General features: G+C 54.7%; 1 protein-coding gene across 3 annotated transcripts in view; it reads right to left on the bottom strand.

Annotated features, from left to right (window-relative positions):
* Positions 1-19,850, bottom strand: part of LMF1 (lipase maturation factor 1) — a 108,527-nt gene that overhangs the window by 20,290 nt on the left and 68,387 nt on the right. For 2 of the 3 annotated variants that reach the window (XM_036303104.1, XM_036303106.1), the window contains 2 exons: positions 15,328-15,393; positions 1,742-1,909 (listed from right to left, as the gene is read on the bottom strand). In XM_036303104.1, coding sequence (XP_036158997.1) covers positions 1,742-1,909; positions 15,328-15,393 — 234 coding nt within the window. The remainder of the gene's footprint in view (positions 1-1,741; positions 1,910-15,327; positions 15,394-19,850) is intronic. The other variant, XM_036303105.1, reaches the window with a different exon arrangement.

The raw sequence follows: 19,850 nt of genomic DNA, 5'->3' as shown, positions 1-19,850 counted from the left end.
CCCACAGAAAGTACGGCACCCGAGTGACCTGTAGTGTAAACGGAACTTCAGTTACTGATGAAGTACCAATGTTGGCTCACCAGTTACAACTAACCTATCACAAGATGTTCATGATGGGGAAAATGCGGGGAGAGGGGGATAAGGGAATCCTCTATACACTCTGCTCAGTTTTCTGTAAATCTAAAACTGTTCTAAAACAGTCTATTAATTGAAAAACAAAAAACAGAGTGAAAATACTGGGGCCGTGACAGCAAATGAGCAGGTAGGGACAGAGACAGGTAAAGCATTCTAAGGCTTTAGGCCTTGACGGTGCAAAGATAGGGATTCAATTTAGACTTTCAGTTAACTAAGTATGTACTCACTTGAAAGAAATAGAGTGTATAACTTACTAATTAGGAGGGGAAAATAATGGAAAGAGAAAAACCTCTAAAGAAAGCTAAAAGGGACAAAAAGAAAACAACAAAGATATGGAAATGAACGCAGACAGCAGCCGAGCCGAATGGACTTGTTATGTGAAAGAGACTGAAGGTCGGCCTCAGTTTGAAAAGAACCTTGCTCTGTGCTCAGAGCTGCGCTGGAGAGAAGGACCCAGGCTGAAAAGAGAAGGTCACAAATCCAGACTCTGCAAATATAAGAGAATATTATGACTTTTTTTGACTAATAAATTTGAAAACAGATGAAATGGACAAATTCCCAGGAAAACGTCTGCCACTAAAGCTGCCTTCAGAAGAAATGAAAACCCTGCGTGTCTGACAGTCACCAAAGGCGTTCATCAGTGGTCACGGAGACCCCGAGGCCAGGGGCTCGCGCAGGAGCACTGCCTGTCCCGTGAGCTCATTCAGAGAAGGGGGCCAGCCCTCGATGAGCTCTGTAGTGACAGTGAAACCTGAGCAGAGCCAGGTAAGGCCAGTGCAAGGCGGAAAATTACAGACCAGTCTCATTCACTGACAACCATGCGAAATCCAAAACAAAGTCTTAGCAAATCATGCCCAGTAACATACTGATATACACAGCATGACTAAGCTGAGTTTATCTTAGGGATGTAAAATTGGTTCAACATTAGCAGTATTAATGCAATTCACCACGTTTACAGATTAAAGAGAAAGAAAAAGTGACCTCACAACTGGTAGAGAAAATTCAACATTTGTTAAAATTCAACATTTAGCCCAGCTGGTACGGCTCAACGGTGTCAACCTATGAACCAGGAGGTTGCTGTTCGATTCCCTGTCAGGGCACATGCCTGGCTGCAGGCTCGATCCCTAGTAATGGGTGTGCAGGAGGCAGCCGATCAATGATTCTCTCTCATCATTGATGTTTCTATCTCTCTCTCTCTCCCTCCCCTTTCCTCTCTGAAATCAATAAAAATGTATTTTTAAAAATTCAACATTCATGATTAATTAAAAATACCCCAAACAAAAACCACAAACAAAACTTCCTAGTGAACTAGAAATAGAAGAGAGCTTGATAAAGGCAGCCACCAAAACCCACCAACCAGACCAACAGCCCACAGTCACGCTCACCAGGCCAGGGGGCCGCTCCTGCTGCCCACTGAACCTGCAACCCCCCACGGCACAGACCCTGGACCACAAGGGAAAAGACAGGAGCTCGGCGAGCGAAGTCACGAGGGCGCCTCTATGCCAGCATGCAGGTTACGCTCAATACAAACCAACAGCGAGCGGGACAGTGTTTTCCTTGGGAACTGGCAGGCGGTGCTCAGATCGCAGGGTCTGCAGCGGCTCACCTGGAAGAGGATCTGTAAGGCGCCGTGGAGGATGCACATCCGCCGTCCGAGGAAGAGGAAGAAGGGCACCACGAGCTCCAGGAAGTGGTTGCTGAGGGTCTCGAAGCGGTGGACCCACCATGGGGAGCGGTGCAGGAAGTAGGCCATGGGGTTGGGCACCGGCTGCGTCTGCGGGACAGGAGACCCGTGAGCTACACCCCATGCGGGGGGAGGGCAGGGTGCCGGGGGAGGGGCAGAGCCGTGGGAGCCTGCCTCAGGCGAATACTCACATGCGGTTTGATTTCTGCTTAAAGGGCAGCGAAGGCTGGGGAACAGGGTCCCGGCCCCGAGTGTGTGTTCCTGGGAACACACATGTTGAAAGTGGGTGGGCACAATGCAACCCAGGAGGCTTGCGTGTTGACTCAGCCGTGGTGCGGCCACCCCAGGGCCGACCTGACAGCTCTGTGCCTCTGACCACAAGCCCTGTGCTCTCCCACCCCCATCTGTAGCTGAGGCTGGGAGCAGGCCATGTGGCCATCAGCGTTCAGAGAAGCCAACTGTGCCAACACGGTGTGGGGCTGGGTACGTCCCTGCCCACGATGGTCTGGACACGCCTTGCACTGGGCTCACGGCCCCATCACGGAGGCCCCAGGCTGACACTCAGCTGTTGGTGAAGGCACCCCCTCACTGTGCACAGGGCCCCTCCGAGCTGACGGGACACCAGCTCTAACATGAGCCGGCTCCCTTTCCCGTCTGTGGAGAGTGTGGTGGGACCTGAAGGGTGTGGTGAGGTCTGTTGTACCCACCTCCCTCCCCTCCCCAAGGCCTGGGCCTCCTCACGCTTCCAAACACACACAGGTGCCCTTCTCACTCCTGGGGACTTGTGTTCACAGGTACACGTCCCACACACCCGTAGCCACTGTCAGGAAAAGGCTGGGCCCAACAGACAAATGGGCAGTACCTGTTGTGCCAACATGGCTCCAATTTTGAAACTAAAAGATGTTCCTGATAATATTAAATGGACTTGACCTTGTCACACATGGTTTAGATCCCAGAGGAAGGAAGCGCAGCTGCCACTGCAGTGCCGCCCCAGCCCCGTGGCCTGGCTGCTCCTCTGTCCCCTGGTCCTCCAGCCCCGGCCCCTCAGGTAGCCCAGCACTGGTGCGTTTGCAGCCTGGCTCCTACCTCGGCCCTGGGCACGCGTCCTCTCAGATTTGCTGTGGACACAAGGAAGTCCCTGGCCTGTTGGTCGCCTACTGTGCGATGGGCACAGGGAGGTGGCTGCTGACTATAAGGAGACGCTGGCCAAAGCGCAACAGCCTGTGCGCCCTGAAGCCTGACACTCAGAGTGGCGGGAATGAAAGAGAGGCAGCGGGAGGAAGTAATGAAAACTGTGATGCCCCTGGCTGGCTGGCCACCCGCAGCTCAGAGGTAGGACGGCAGCTGTGGCAGGGTCGCTGTCTCCTCTGGGAAAGTGTTTTTCTGCTAAAGTTTCATTTGGACACGCTTTTGACTTACAGAGAAGATACAAGAATAGTAAAGAAAATCCCCGAACCTTCAATGTTTCCATTCTACCACCCCCTTCCTCCTCTCCCCACAGGTATGTCTTCTGCGCCATTTGAGAGTCATTGAAACACGACGCCTAGACCCTAAGTACTTCAGTGTGCATTTCCCCAGAGAAGGGCGTTCTCTCCTGTGCACGCAGTGATCACAGCAGGCCTCAGGAACATGCTGCTGTCAGCGGTGGGCCTTACTCCTCGCGTGGCGTCCACCGCAAGGAGAGGCTGCCCTGCCTCTCCCCCATGTACTGGTGCCAGTGTGGACGTGGGAGTTATTTCATCCAGTGGGTTAGTTCTGACGGTCCACACCACTTTCTAAGCATTTTCCTACTTCCTGGCACTAAACATGCTCCAGGATCGCCTGAACCCCTCCTTGTCCTGCCCTGGGCACAGCTGTGTCTTCCCGGAGCTGGTCCTTCTGATTGGGCACTGCTGTCTCTGGGCTGCTCAGCAGACCCCGAGTCCATGTCAATCTAGCTCATCGATCTTGGCGTTTAACTGTGCTGAGTGGGTTTCTGCAGCCTGGGGAGCACGCAGCAGGCCTCTCCCAACTTTTGCCCCAGGGGCTCTAAGCAACTAAGGCCTATTCTCACTTGTGCATGTGGAGGGAGGGTAAGATGGAGGGGCAGGCCCTTCTGGGGAAGGGGAGACACAGGGGTGGGACAGACGTGGGGGTGTGTCTGCTCAGAGGCCTGCGCTTTCGGATCACAGGTGCGCTACATGCCAGGTAGTGTCTGAGCCGCGTGAAACCCCCACGGTCCTAAAGTTGCAGATATTCTGGTGGTTAACAGCAGTTTCACGCAACACCAGAAAAAGCCATCAAAATTAGTTCCAAATGTTTCAGCTTTTTTTTTTTTAAACAGCAGAGCTCTCTCTGGATACAGTACGTGTGTACGCACACATGTGTACGTGCAAGCCTACTGCAAGGTGCCCATGGCCCCTGGACAGGAATGCGTACCAGGCGTGTCGGTGGGGCCAGAGGGACCACAGGTGAGTGTGCTTGTTTGCAGGCGGGGCAGGCTCCCTGCAGGAGCCGTCAGGAGAGGGGACCTGCTGCACAGGCCTGTTCTCTCCGGCAGCACCAGGAAGAAGGCTGGCACATGGTGACAGAACAACCACTACTTGTTCCCCAAGTCAGGGTGAGCCCCCTGGTTACATTTCAGGGCTCAGTTTCAGAAAGTGGCCTGGCCATGGACTAACTCTCAGTGGCCACACAGGTAAGGGCAGCAGGCTGCTTGGCCCTGGTTTTGGCAGAAAGACAGTGGATCCTGCTTACTTCGCTGTTGGTAAAAGGCCTGCTTTTACCAACAGATCCTGCCATGCAGGGAGAGTGAGTTTTGACAAGATTGCTGTGTCTTGCCCACGGTGAGGGGAGGTTGAAATGGGAGCCCCTCATTCACCCCAGCTTCCCCACGGGCTCCTGTCATCAACACAGCCTCCTCCGCCCACAGCCACCAGATATAGCGAGAAGGTAGAGGCCCAGGGCCCTCTGCACCCCCACCCACCCCACAAGCACAGGAGGGCGTGGTTAAAGCAGGCGGGATGGTATGACTGCATCCACGGCTACGTTAGCATCGTCACTGGCTCCAGGCTGAGCTGGCCCTGACCCACTTATCTGGGTGGAGTGGACACCCCAAGTCCCACCCATGGGGAGGTGGCCAGCCCAGGTCTCAAGCGGCACAGATGTGGGTCTGAGGACCTTCTCTTCTCACTCCCCTGGGCCCTTGTTGAAAAGGGCACCATATTCCTAGGCTAGAGAGACTGGACTTTATAAATCCAGTTGGGGACTGGCCTGAGGGCAGGCATCGCCCATATGAGGGCAGGGAGCTTCGCTGGCTGGGAGATGGGGCCACACACAAGGATTTGGGGGCCTGGGGCTGAGAGTGGCCCCAGCTGCCAGCCAGTAGGGAGACATAGACTTTGAGCAGAAATGTCCCTGACCGTCCTGCTTGTCCCCTGAGTCCTGGAGACGCCCGCAGGGCCAGCCATGAGCGCCACCCAGCTCAGTGCTGGGCCCAGAGGTGGAGGCCGGAAGTGCACAGGGCCTACCTGTCCATGCTGCCTGTGGGCCTTGTTTTGTCTCTCCTGGGGTTTCTCCTATGCCCAGCCCCCAGCCCCGGCACCCAGGAGGGCCTGATACTCGGGTGAGCTGGAAAGCAAAGGCCCTCTCCCGCCGGTGGGCAGGCACACAGGAGGGCTCGCGGAGCATGGCTCCCTGCTCACTTCGCCTGGCCCTGACTGCCCTCGGGTCCCCTGCACGGAGGCCCCATGTCCCTCACCCTCAGAGCAGTCTGACGAGGGGGGACCGACGAGCACAAAGGACTTGGCACCAGGTGTGAGAAAGGCCAGCGGAGCTTATCTGAGCAGCCACATGGGGGACCTGCGTCGGGGCCTCCTCACTCGGTGTCCAGCTGGTGAGAACAAACAGCAGAGAAGCACCCGCGAGGGGAATAAACCAGCGACGGGGAGAGAACGTGCTTCTGCGTGACCCCCAGAGCAGCCACGGCTGAGCATCCTGAAGCGGTTCCTTCCAGCGGCCGGGGGCCCCTGCATCCTGGGGGGGTTTCTCAAGGAGCCCGCGTGGAAGTTCCACGGGCGCCTCCCCGATGGGCAGCCCTGCTACTTGTACGGCCGCATAAAAATGAGAAAAATAAACAGCGTGCTTGTTGCTCGCTCCGAGCTGGGGAAGAAGCCAGACCTTTCCTGAGTGAGGCAGGAGGGGAGGCGCCCGCACACGCCCCGTCTTCGGAGGGAACAGCAGCAGAGAAGTGGGGCGCCGGCGGCAGAGATCAGGCTTAACGACATCCCCTGAGTGTTTCCAAAAGAAATAAACAGCCTGGGTCTAAAAAGAGCAAGTCACTGAGCAGTGCCCGCGGCCCAGCAAACAGAACCTGCCCCAGCCGAGCGGCTGCAGGTCCTCAGCCCCCGGCGCCCCCTCTGGGCAGCACTCCTTACCCCACGAAGGCCCACGGCCCGTCCTGTCACTCAGGCAGGGCGCCTGGGGCTCCCCAGCTGGGGCGCCAGTGCTTGTCATCTCCTGAACATAAACGCAGGTTCCGTGTGAGCCCGGCCCTCGAGGAGTCGCATCACAGGGACGGACACTTCCCAGGCTGCGTGCGTCACTGGGTGTCCTCACGGAAGCCCCGGGGCCTCTGGGCCTGTGCCTCGGGAGCCTGGACGGAGGACGTGAATGCGGGCGAAGGGGGCACATCAGGTTTGAACAGGGGAAGGACATGACCCCATTTAATGAGCTGGGGCAGCTGCTGCACGTTCATGTTATTCAGATTTATGTGCCTTTTCTTAGCTCCCACAGGTGAGGTGCTGGAAGGAGAACATGCTCCATGGAAGTGCTGACCGATGGTGTCTGGGCGCGGTCGGGGGGGCTGGAGGACCAGGCGCTCCCCACTCCTGGGGGTATGGACTCGATCCTGCAGGTGGGAGCCCCAAGGTGGGCCCTGCGCCCTCAGCCCACATGGGGCTTCACTGCGCCACGTAAATGAGAATAAATACGGTGACTGTGACATTCGCAGTCCCTGACAACATGGAATTCCTTGAAAGGAAGGCTCTATTTTCCCAGAGCCCTGCTCCCTGGGAGCACCACGTGCGGCTCCTTGTGTGGATTTATGACCTGCCAGGAGGCGGGTGTGCGGGCGGGGCCTGCTCTGCGTGCTGACCCCTAAAGACACTGAGCCCTGCTGGTCTGGGCTGCACCGCTGGGAGGGCCCAAGGCCTCCCTTCTCCTGCAAGCCCAGGACAGTTTTATTTCTGTTTGCACTGAGCTGGAAAAAAACCACCATGTCGTAAAATTTGGTTGTAAACCGTGGAAGTGGCGACTGGAGCATCACACCCCATAAAGCATGGAAGGAGTGCCCAGCGCTCCTGTGACGGCCGCTGGCCACGCTCACTTACAGGGCGATGTGTCCCGAGCACAGCCCAGCCCCGGTGCAACGCCCAAACCCTCGCAACATTTTACAAGAGGTTCCCCTAAAGAGACAGCTTTAAATAAGGAAACCATGATGAAAATATGAAGAGTGATGAAAACCGTTTAGGGATTTAGAAGGTAACAAATCTTTGGGGAGAACAATGTCACTTCCTGTGGGGGACCAGTACTCTCCTCTGACACCCGCCTCCGTCCCTCAGTGAGAAGTCCAAGAAGAACAGAAATGTTTTTTTTCAGCCAGTTTCCCTTTTAGGGACCGTAAATCATGTGTCTGGGGTTTTAATGAGAAAGGGAACACACCACATGGGATTCTTGTCTGAAGAATGAGCTTCTTAAACCTGCAAGCTCTACTTGTTCCATTTTAACAGAACCCCTGTGGGTCGTACCCCTCCCACTGACCCAGGACCCCTGTCCCTTGCAGAGCCAGCAGGCGAGGTTTTCCAGGTGGGGTGCCTCCCTCGTACACTGGAGGTGCTGATGTGTGTCTGTATGTTGGTGGCTCCCCCATGGGAGGGGAAAGGGGCATACCATATACCTGTCAGGCGAGGGTCTTAGGAAAAAAAGGTAAGACCTACTATGGGTTCTCACATGCAGCTGGCAGCTGGCCCAATGTTGGGGCTGAAGGCTTCTCCCCACAAGGCACAGCTGATGTGCCCAGTGTCCCCCTTCTGCTCACCTTGTGAAAGTGAGCCTCCCCACAGCTGCTTCCCACCTCCCACCAAGGCGATGGGAATGGAAAAAATAATTAGTTATAAATGTGGAGATAAATAGTACACACAGGCCGGGGACAATGGAAACACTGAAGGAAAGTGGACGATGTGGTGGCTCCTCAAGAGCTGCCATCCACCAGGCCCCACTGTACAAACCCACCTGCCTCACGGAAAGCCTGGGTCCCAGGAGATGACAGTGAGCAGCATCCTTAAGGCACCGAAACAACCCTGTTAGCCTCGCATTCCACTCCTCCGAACGTCTCTTTCAAAACCAGCGCGGGAAGAAAGCGGGAAGGACTCCTCCCCTGCTCCCCTGCACACTGGAGGTGGCAGAAAGACCCGGGCCACGCCCAGGGCGGAGAAACCTGGGAACAGTCAGCATGTGGGGTTACCTTTCTAATCTAACTGAATTCTTTAAAGAGTAAATTGACTATTTACACAAAAATAATAACATGGTACATGGCTTGTATAAAAGTAAATGTATGACAACACTAGCAAAAAGACGCAGGAGGGAAAAGTGGGAGAACATTACTGTCAGTTCTTTTACCGTTTATGAACTAAGTCGAGTTATCACTTGAAGGCAAGCTGTGATGAATTAGAGATTTATACAATAAACCCTAAAACAGCCACAAAAAGTAAAACAACAGAGAGTTACAGCTAATAAGCCAAGAAGGGAAATAAAAAGGAGTCATAAAAAATTCAACTAATCCAACAGCAGCAGGAAAAGATGAAAAAGAAATAAAGACTGAAACTGAATGATCACATTCAATGCAAATGATCTAAATATGCAATTAAAAGGCAGAATTTGTCAGGCTTAATAAAGAAACAAGACCCAACTACATGCTGCCCATAAAAGACACACTTCAAATATGAAGACACATGTAGCTTCAAAGTTAAAGCTTGGAAAAATGCATACCATCCAGACACTCGTCAAAAGGAAACAAGAGTCACTATATGAACATCAGGCAAAGAAACGTCAGAGCAAGTAATACCATCAGGAATACAAGGTCATTTCATAACCGGGTGTGCTCATCAGGAGTTCACACTCTCCAACATTGACGCACCTATAACAGGCTTCCAAACACACAAAGCAGAAACGGATGGAAGTGCAAGCAGAAATAGACAAATCCACCATCCCAGTCAGAGGTTTTAATCCCCCGTCTTAACACCTGATAGGACAAACAGACAAAAAGCAAGTGAGGGTACAGAAGACCTGAAAAACACTGCGGACCAACTTGAATTAATGAACATTATAGAACACAGAACGCACACTCCTTTTTAGGCTCGCATGGAACATTCACTAAGATAGACCATATTCTGGGCCACAGAACAAGTCTGAATGAATTAAAGACTCAAGTCCCATTCTGTATATTCTCTGGCAATAAAGGAATTATATTAGATATCAATTACAGAAAGATGGCTGGAAAATTCTCACATCTGTAAACTCAGCTACACACTCTAGCCTTCATGGATTTTACATTCCAGTGTCTAGTATGTCGCTCAATTCACAGGACAACCCTGAAGTTGTTATCAATTTAAAGTTAGGGAAACAGACTATGACCAGTTAGGTAACTTGCTCAGGAAGCACCCACTCACAAGTCAGAGTGGGTGCCCCGAGAGGGCAGGAGCACAGCATCCAAACTTGGACCTGGGTTCAAGTTTGGATGCTACCATTCCGGAGCTCTCTGCTCTAACAGCAATGGCCATCGCTGACCCCAAGGCTGCACCCTCACCTTTCATGGTCTTGGCCTTGGTTTGGTGTTCCCAGGGCATGGGCCCCACCAAAACCCCCCTGAGGTCAGTCACCCAGCCAGGCAGGTCCCCCTGCCAGCCCTGACATTACCTAAGCCCAACACCTCTCCCCCTCTCCAGTCCCCAATACACACATAAAACATCCTCTTCTTACAAGATCAATAAAACTGCCAGTGGACAAAGCAAATAAGCCACAACTCCCAACCTACTGGCAGTAACTCAGTCACAGCTTCTAGCAAGTTAACATTTACAGCTTTCACGGTCATGTCAACCTTGATTCAAATTATTTCCAGATTGGTAGGCCCCTGTATCTAAGGGTGCTTGGTGATCCCCATCCAATTACGGTACAAAACAGCTGGTAGCCCAGGTCCCAGGGTGGCAATCAAAAGTAGGACCCACTGGCCTGAGACGCAGACAGAAGCCACCGTGCTGGAGCGGGTCTGCAGCGCAGGGGGATGGAGGCTGTGCTGTGCTTGCAGGGGATCAGCAAGGCAGCCGACTGTGCCCGCTCACGGCTGTGGCCAGGGCTCGGGGACCGTGAAACACACTGGTCACAGGTGGCTCGGCTGGACCAGTGTTCGCAGGTGGATTACTGCAGCTCACCCAGAGGTTGAGTCAGCATTTAGTGAGCAGCCTTCCTTGACAACGCCCATTACCAGGAGGGCAACTGGCCGCCTCGGAGGTGGGGAAGGTGCTGGAAGGGACTGGAGAATCCCACTGGCACTGCCGACCTGGGCAGCAGGGCCTGTCCATGGGGCTCAGCCCACAGTGCTCACCCCCAGGAGCACCTTGGCATGGCTGCCAAGGTCTCTGCCACGGGGAAGGAGCGCCTGGCCTGTCCCGGGGTCAGTGTGCTGAGAATGACCACAGCATGTGGAGGGATGAACAGTGTCCAGGGCCAGGGAGCCACAGCAACCCCGTCCTGAGCTGAGAGGTCCTGGGACCAGGCCGTTTCCCACCCTGTCACATGTGAAGACACGACCTAGACAGGCAGTGACCTTCCTGATCTCGAGAAAGGAAAAACTTCTCCCGGAACGGCCAGCAGGAGGCGCCCTCACACTCACGTCCCGGAGAGCAGCAACTCGCAGGGGTTCAGCGGACCCTCAGGGGTGGGCATCGTGGGCCGCCCATGTGCACCTGGAGGAGTGGCAGGAGGGAGCACACCCAGTCACAAGGTTCCCATCTAGTTGCACATGAAGGTTCTGCTCCAACAGCTCGGCTCCGGATGGATCCTGGGGGTGCCTGAGTGAGCGGTTCCTACCGTGGGCTTGACACGCTAGCTTCAAAACTCATCTGCCGTGACACAAGGCCTCTGTCATGTGCTGTGAGGCTGCGGGACTTTACAAATAATAGGAGTGGAACGTGAATTATATTCCTGGATTGAAGGTCAGCTCTGCATGCAGGACTCTGGAGTAAAACAAGTGTAAACTTGTTTGGACTCATTCATGTATTCCTGGGGGCCGGGGAGAAACACGGAAAGAAGATCTGCACCGGCTCAAGCACAGAGGGACTCAGAGGGGCTGCAGGCGGGACCCACGTGGGCGGAGGGACCCAGTGAGGCTAGGACCCCTCTGACAGCTCAGCGGCCTGTGAATCACCAAGCTGTAAGGTGAAGGCAATTTTTGAGAGTGATATGTCCAATACGAAGGAATTTAAGGAATACATTTGTGTAATCAAAGTATATCAAAGTTAAAATGTTCAAATTTGATTAATCTGTATTGTGGACACTGAGACAGAAGATACCCACTAAAAAGGGTTCCTGGTGGCTAATGGGGCTGAAATAAAACAAAAAGAACACGCCATTTCCATGTAGGGGTCTCTCATGCAAACTACACTTCATGGAGAAACCTGCACTGAGTTGCCTGCCTGCAGGGTGTATCTGCTATCTGAGCCAGCCCTTTTTTCCAACCAATAGGACTGAGGCTTTCCCTCTCCAATAGCTGTGCGGCTCCGACCAACCAGAGAGGCTCTATCCTGACCAATCAGGACAGTGCCTTTTGGACCAATCAAACTGTGAAGATTTAGAATCTTCATTTGCATGAGGATAGACCAATCAGGGATCAGGGGCTGGGACTTCTGCCTATATAAGCCAGCTCCTCTCTGCCTTTGGGAGTGCAATTCACCTTTCCACCTAAGATGGAAAATTGTGTTTCCTTGGCTGAGCTCAAATACCGAAGATGTCTCTCCAGTGCAGAGTGGAGCACACCAGTGCAGGCCCGAGCAGACTGGTCCCGAATGGGGCAGACCACAGCAGAGGGCGCAGACCAGTGTAGCATAAAGCAGACCAGTATGGAGCAGAGCTGTCTAGCCAGAGAGGCGCCTGGCCCGGGGCGGTCTCACAGCCATGCTGTTTTCACAGCTCTGCTGCATCACACTGAACAAAGTTTCCTTCTTCATCACACCCCAAATTGGAGGTTCCTGTTGGCACGGAATTGGCACCAACGACCCTCAGTTGACATTAGAGAGCAGAGTGGTACACAGAAATGCAAGTTTGCCGCTAAGAGCATTTTCTTGCTGTTCCAAGGGGAATGCTGCATATTTTAAAGGTAATTGGATAAGACATAAAACTGCTAGCAGGTAAGCTGTGTCTGTTTTTCTCCCTTTCCTTTAGTGTCTGACAGCCGAGGTGCGCCTGTGGGCATTTCCTGTGGATGGTTTCACGGGTGTTGGAGCAGAGCCCGTCAGTTTGTGGATGGAGGCTTTCAGAACGTTATTCTGCCCTGGATGTGCTCAGTGACACTGGCTTGGTGTGAGTGCAGGCATGGCCATCACCAGGTCTGCAGGCACTGCGCTCAGCGGTGGAGCATCACATGGAGGCTGCCTGCCTTTTCTCTTGCTGGACTGACGGTTTGCGCTCGAAGGCGTTTGCCCTGTGTTGCTTCCGATTCGACCGGCTGAACTCACCAACAACCACCTCTTAGTTACCAGTAGATGGAAAGACAAGGGGCTGAGTAGGCACATGGGACCATTTGGGCCAAAGCTGCATGGCAGGGGAGGGTCTGTCCTACCCAACAGGGTGCAGCTGGACCTGAGCAATGAATCGGATGGCAATGCTGCTCATCTCGCCCCCTGTGCTGCTGAAAGACATCAGATGCTAGTGTCACCAGGCTCCTGCCAAGTGCTCCAGGTGTCTAGACACCAGGGGCAAGGACGGTGTATCCCTGACCCTGACACCTTGTCCAGCTGATGAAGGTGTAGAAAACAGCACAAGGACCTCGGGCCTCACACAGAAATCCTGTTATGAGGAGATGAGCTCTGTCCAAGAGGCAGGCGGGCAGGGTGTTGGCACATCTCCCACCAGCCCTCCACTCACTGGCTGGGTCTGGGTGAGCGGAGCTCAGTGTCCACTTCGTCGCAGGGTCGGGATGCTGGGGGGAATTCACATGTCCGGGCTCAGCTCTGTGCCCTCCTGATGTCCTGACCATCACCAGGCCTCACTGTGGTAGCCCCATGCAAAAGAGCATCCCTAGTGATAGCCAAGTTAAAGGTGAAATAGAAATAATGATGAGAGGGGAGAGAAGCCTGAGCTCTTGTCACACTGGGAGCCCCTCCCTGTTGCCCAGGCTGTTCCTGACTCCCACTGGCTTGGCAGACTCCCCCAAAGGGTCCCTCTGTGAGGCCTCTGCCAGTGGAGCCATGACAGTGAATGAGGTGCCCTCTCTCCATTACCCGGGCCCCACCATTACCTGGGGCCCTGCTGCCCCAGGCCAGGGACTGGAGGAGTCCAGGTCACAGAGGACAGGCCACGTGGCCCACCATCCTTGTCCCAGGGGCACAGGTAATGCAAAGGGATGAATTGATGGCCTGCAGTGAGCACACAGCACGGCCTGGCTCCTAAGGAGACATCAGTCAGTGTCCTCACTCCAATCCACCATACAAAGCGGGTGTTGAAACAAGCTTTGCAGAGGAAAGGCTCTGCAGCCACAGAGAGCGACGGGGTTCAGTCCCTCCAAAGGGCCTGCCTTGGATGCCATGGGCCGATTCCTCATGACGGCAGCACTGAGCTCCCAGGACCTCGGAGCACTGCTCGGTTCAGCCCTGGGTCCCAGGGGATCGTTGGCCATCACATTCCTGGTTCCTGATGAGCCTCAACTTAGCCTGTCCTAGAACGTCGATTCCAAGTGGCCCTGGCTCACACACACCAATGCCATGCCTGCTGGCAGCCTGTCCCAGGACTTAGTTCACAAGCCAGTGCTATGGTGGCCACATTCCCGCTGCCTGCCCCACTCCCAGGCAGGTCCTGGTGTGTGCCAACTCCATGCCCTTGTGGGGACGCTCACCCATCCCTACTCTCCACTCGCCACAGCTCCTTCCATTGTCCTAACGCAGGAGTCCTAGAGCTGCCTCCATCCTGGCCAGAGAGCTGCAGGCACCGTGAGCACGGGCATTCGCATCCTGGGGACTGACAGGCGCTGCCTGTTTACCGTGCCCTGATGCCCTTCATGGGGACACACAGCAGGCCAGTGTTGACAAGGTGGCTGAGGGGGCTGTGGACAGGCCCAGGACAGAGCAGGAGGCCCGTGGCCCAGTCCATGGGGTCCCATGCTCCCTCCTGCCAAGCCGGAAGCATTTTGTTGCTGGCTCTTTTAGAAAGGGCAGCTCTAGGACCATGGGTGGGCCGCAGGGGTCCTTGAGCAGGAGGGGAGGACATTCTGAGACATGTTAGGTGGGACATGGACTGACCTCCAGCCCCTAAAGATAAAGCCTGACTTCTTAAATACAGCACACAGAGGATGACCCTGCCCGGGCTGCTTAATCGCTAACACACACAGGCACAGCAGTGAGGGGGCGGTCCCCCAGGACTCAGAGGTGACATCCAGGACTGAACACACGTGGGACTGAAAGCCACAGAAGGCATAAAATGGCCTACAAGCCGCCTTTCAGAAGAAGAGCAGATAAAAACCACTCTTCTGTATTTGAGCCACAAGCACGAGCAGGGAACAGGGCGACAGCACTCTATCTGACGGGTGGTGCTCTAGGCGTGTCAAGGCTCTCACTGCCAATAAAAGCAACATGAGCCCAACGTGAGAACTGGCACCCGACAGGCATGCACTGTGTGTGCGAATGAGCCAACATCACCGAGACGACGAAGGACACTTCAATGCCAAATGCCCTCGAATTAATTCATAAGGAAAGGTGACCCCAGCCCCCCACCGAACAGGCTAGCAGTCAGCAGAGACAGGGATGTCTGGAGGGGCTCTGACCAGGGCCTGGTCCAGGGATCGGGGACTCTGCCCAAAGCCCTGGGCCAAGGTAGAGAGGGGGTTTGGGGGATCTGGACACAGGACTGGAGCCTGTCCCTGGGGGAGCCGGGACACCCCTGTACCCACATCCACCGAGGCTGGGAGCTCGGTATAGGGCAGAAAGGGCCAGCTCAGCCTCTAGGAGGGAGGGAGCCCGGTCTGACACCCAGGGCCTAGGAAGGCTGTGGACAGCAGCAGCAGGACTCGCTGCCCCAAACCAGAATGAACAACCAGGCCCAGAACCACAGTGGCCAGACGCCCCACTCTGCCAGCCTCAGCAAGTGGGACACTCTGCCCCAAGAGAAGGGAAGCAGAGAGGGCTCCCACACGAGCTGGAGTCTGCGCCATCACATCACATCACATCACATCACATCACATCACATCACGGGTCACCGCTGCTCACCTCGTAGTGGAAGTCCATGCAGGTGAGGTCTCGCCAGCACCGGTCCCCCCGGATCTTGATCAGGCCCTGCCAAGGCAAGAAGCAGAAAGAGCAGCGTGAGCCACCTCCCCGGAACGGCGAGGAGCCCTCGGATGGGGAGTGCCCGCCGGGGAAGAGCCCGCGCTGAAGGAACATTTGCCGGTACCCCTGAAGGGACGTGAGGGTAAGACTTAAAGGAAGTTTCACAAAGGCTTCAATGACGAAAAGCCAGCAACTGCTACAGGGGAAAAGAAACACTGCTTCCGTGTTATAACCGGCTTCCTTCTGCACTTTCTTTAAAACTCAGTTTTTAGACTGTGAGCATCATCACAGCAATACAACTGTGAGGCTTTAAAACTGGACAACTTTGCAAAGCTACACACACACAACCTTACTTATACTTTGATAGATGCCTAGGAGGGTGTCAAAGGGACGTCGCACTTGCTACAGTGACACACCATGCAGCAGCTCAGGTGGCTGGATGAAACCTCCACCCGTCTCCTCGAATGGGCACTGCTGTTTCAAGGCACTCAGGACCCTGCCTGTGTGCAGGCCCGGGTGCCTCCAGGGAGCCGCTTTGCCGCCTGGTCCCCTGGGAAAGTGGCTGCAGGGAGAGGGGACTCTGCTGACCAGCCTGTGGGCGAGCTTCCGGCCGCTGCCAGTCGCCCTGGCACAGCTGGCTGCCCCGCAACCCTGCGCAGCTTCCAGGACGCCAAGCGGAGTCCACATCGTGGCTGGTCTGCAGTCACCGGGAGGAGTCAGCTCTCATGCCTGTCAGATGCAGCCCCACTTTCTCCACATGACTCCTTCGAGGGTCAGAAACCAACTGTTCCCCTACCAGGAATAAAAACTCTGCCTGAGATGCAGAGATTCAGTTCCAATTTCTGTCTCTTACACAATAGCCAGATTAGAAGGGGAGAACGACACTGCATCAATAGAGAAACAACCCTAATGCAGCTCAGTTTTCTCGTGTGTCGGTGGTTTCTGCAGCTGTGACTACCTGAGTTTCACCCATCCACCATGCACCCACCCACCCACCACGCGCCCGCCCATCCACCACGCACCCACCCACCCACCACGCACCCACCCACCCACCCACCACGCGCCCGCCCACCCACCCACCATGCACCCACCCATCCATCCATGCACCCACCCATCCACCATGCACCCACCCAGGTTGTCCAGGATAGTATTCCTCATTAAAGTCAAATGATCATGAACTTTAAAATACATATATTTTTATTGATTTCAGAGAGGAAGGGAGAGGGAGAGAGAGATAGAAACATCAATGATGAGAGAGAATCATTCATTGATTGCCTTCTGCATGCTCCCCACTGGGGATCGAGACCACAACCCAGGCATGTACCCTGACTGGGAATCGAACTATGACTTCCCAGTTCATAACTTGACGCTCAATCACTGAGCCACACCAGTCGGGCTGATCATGAACTTTAAAAAAAATATTTCTGTATTGATTTCAGAGAGGAAGGGAGGGAGAGAGAGATAGAAACATCAATGATGAGAATCATTGATCGGCTGCCTCCTGCATGCCCCCTACTGGGGATCAAGCCCACAACCCGGGCTTGTGTCCTGACGGGGAATCCAACCGTGACCTCAACCACTCATAGGTCAACGCTTAACCATTGAGCCACACCGGTTGGGCTGATAGTGAACTTTTATCAAGTCTGTGAAACACTGTTGCTGCAACGAGATTAGGGTTTGACTGAATGACTAGGGGTGATGGCTAAAACTGGCTGACACATAAAACTAACCTCTGTGCCTGGGGAAGACTTTGGGAAAGCTGAGGGCTCTGAGTCAGAGACAAGAGTGTGAGCTGATGGCTCCTCCGGTGGCCATGCAGCCAGCAAGGCAGAATGACTGTTCCGGACGTGGGATGTGTCCAATTCCAGACATGTGGAGCCCACAGGATGGGCTGAGGGATTGGAGCAGGCGTGGGGTGGGGAGCAGCCAAGACCTCTGGCCGGGACCCCTGGTGGGCGGCACGAGCTCAGCAACACCCTAAGGAGGGAAAACGTGGCATGACGTGCGGCGGCCACACGCTTCTGCAGGGAAACGGAATGACAGCTCTGCAGTGCCCGTGGGGAGGACTGAGGCACCTGGGAGCCCCTAACCGTGGTTTACAACGCACTCCACAGGGACTGCAGTACTCAGCGCTCCCAGCTCCACTGGGACCCAAAGGCAACTCTGAAGTTGGTTCTGGAGGAGCCACTTCTGCTTCCGCAGCCACCTTGCTGGGACCTCACACCTCGCGGGGCGGAGCCCGCCTGGCCTGCAGCCGCCGGCTGCTCCCACCGCCACCGGCTGCGGCGCCTTTGTGGAGCTGTGCTCCAAGGATAAAGACTTCTGAATGCAGCACTTTGAAAAGTAGTCACATCTTCCTGGAAACTGGGTTTGCTTAGATCACAAAGTGCCAGAGAGACACCTCGTTTGAATTTGGCCACACACAGTTACGCTGTGTGAAAACACACGACCCAGATCTGAGCGAGCCCGTCTGCCTATGGGCGAGCTGCTGCTTTCTGATGAAACGCACCCCTTGTTCCGTGGAAAACCTCAGCCGCGGTCACGCGAGGCTCCCCGTGAGCACGGCTCCACTCCCCGCATCCTCTCAGAATCTGAGGGTGAATCTTTGGAGATTCAAACCAGCGAAGAAGAAAAAAAACAAAATAATTAAAATGTCATTCAAACTCTAAGCTGATATGAGACACTTAAAAATCTGAGACATCCTTTCAGGAGCGGAAGGTAATTATATTCCTCCCCATCTACTGACTTCTCCCTACAATGCAGATGTCAGATTTTCCACAGATTTTTTTTCTTCCAGAATAAGTGTCAAAGGAACAAAGCCTTCTTTGAGACGTTTTCAGGCCAAAATTAATTCTGGAAAGAAAAAAAAAACCCCCACAAAAAACGGCACAGATAGGCCACTAACAAGGCAGACTCAAAGAGAGGCGAGTGACCCACAGCTGCCCATACGACCCCTGCTCTCTGCTCGGGGATGGGGGAGCGCCAGGATGCTGGAACATTCCGCAGTGGCTGAGAAAGCCCGAGGCCAGAGATGGCGAACCTTTTGAGCTCGGCGTGTCAGCATTTTGAAAAACCCTAACTTAACTCTGGTGCCGTGTCACATATAGAAATTTTTTGATATTTGCAACCGTAGTAAAACAAAGACTTATATTTTTGATATTTATTTTATATATTTAAATGCCATTTAACAAAGAAAAATCAACCAAAAAAATGAGTTCGCGTGTCACCTCTGACACGCGTGTCATCGGTTCGCCATCACTGCCCTAGGCCTTACCGGCACTGGTGGGAGGCGGGAGCCTGTGGGGTGCAGATGGGCTCCTCTCTGAAGCTCCAGGGTCTGTGCACACTCATCTTCAAAACTCCCATTTGGAAATGGGAGGTCCCAGGGCCTCACACCTTATTTCCGTAACGCTGCACAAGTCCTGCACACTGGCCGGGGCGGGGGGGTGAGCGAGGGGGTGGGGGGCGCTTTGCAGGCCTGTGGCGAGCGAGGGGAGGCGCCCCCTTTCATCAGGGCACCTGTACCACCCTGGAGAGCTCTGTCTGCAGTGCCTCGCTTTGACACACACCCGTTCTCTCATCATCAGAGTCTCTGCCGGCTCCTTTCCCACAAGGGAGAAGCTGCGAGGACCCTGGAGCCCTGAGCACTGACGAGTGGTTCACAAGTGTGTGTGTGTGTGTGGGGGGGGGGGGGGGCGGGAGGGGGGACAGACCATTGCTCCCACAAGCAGGCATGGTGCCTGGGGCACCACTCACGGGTGACTGGAAATTGGGCCAGTGGGGGCCTGGGCACCCTGGTTCTGCCCTGACCTAAGTAGTATGCCGTTTCTCTCCTGTGGGAGCTGAGGAGGCCTACAGGACCCCATGTGCACCTTTAGTAGGTGGGGGTATCCCATGTGCTCTGTGAGCAGAGGGGGGCCCATGTCTCAGGCATGTGATGATGGCTGCATTTGAGGGTCACTTTGCATTTGAAGGGCCCCATTTTTTACTCTCCAGCATCAGTCTGATGGTGTTGATACTTTCTGACCCCAAGGTATGATACCGTTTAGAGCCACACACGGAGCATTGCGCAAACAGAAAGTACCAGTCAGTCCGGGACACGGCGTGGACTGAACCCCGTGGTTAGGGAGAGACACCTCTACAGCCATTTGCTGAGCCTTTGAAAATTGCCATGGGGCACCTGCCTGTGACAGACCTGGAAGTGGGGCTGCGTGGCGTGGGTGGAAGGACCGTCACAGGTCCTGGAGGCGTTTAGGACCCGCTTACTTTCTAGACCCCCAGGAACGGCTGTCTTCCTGCTGAGGGTGGTTCCAAGGCAAGTGGCTGGAAATAGAGGCACAAAGAGGGTGCTGAGGAGCCCGGGAGCCTGTGCGAGTGGGGGGTCAGGGGCTGTAGCTGGGGGCCATAGGCCAGACCATTGCAGACATATTTTTCCCAGAAACACTCATGCTGCCCCCGGGCTG

The sequence above is a fragment of the Myotis myotis genome, unplaced genomic scaffold (genome assembly GCF_014108235.1).
Source record: "Myotis myotis isolate mMyoMyo1 unplaced genomic scaffold, mMyoMyo1.p scaffold_m19_p_35, whole genome shotgun sequence".
Taxonomy (NCBI): Eukaryota; Metazoa; Chordata; class Mammalia; order Chiroptera; family Vespertilionidae; genus Myotis; species Myotis myotis.
This window is presented reverse-complemented; position numbering and strand designations above follow the sequence as displayed.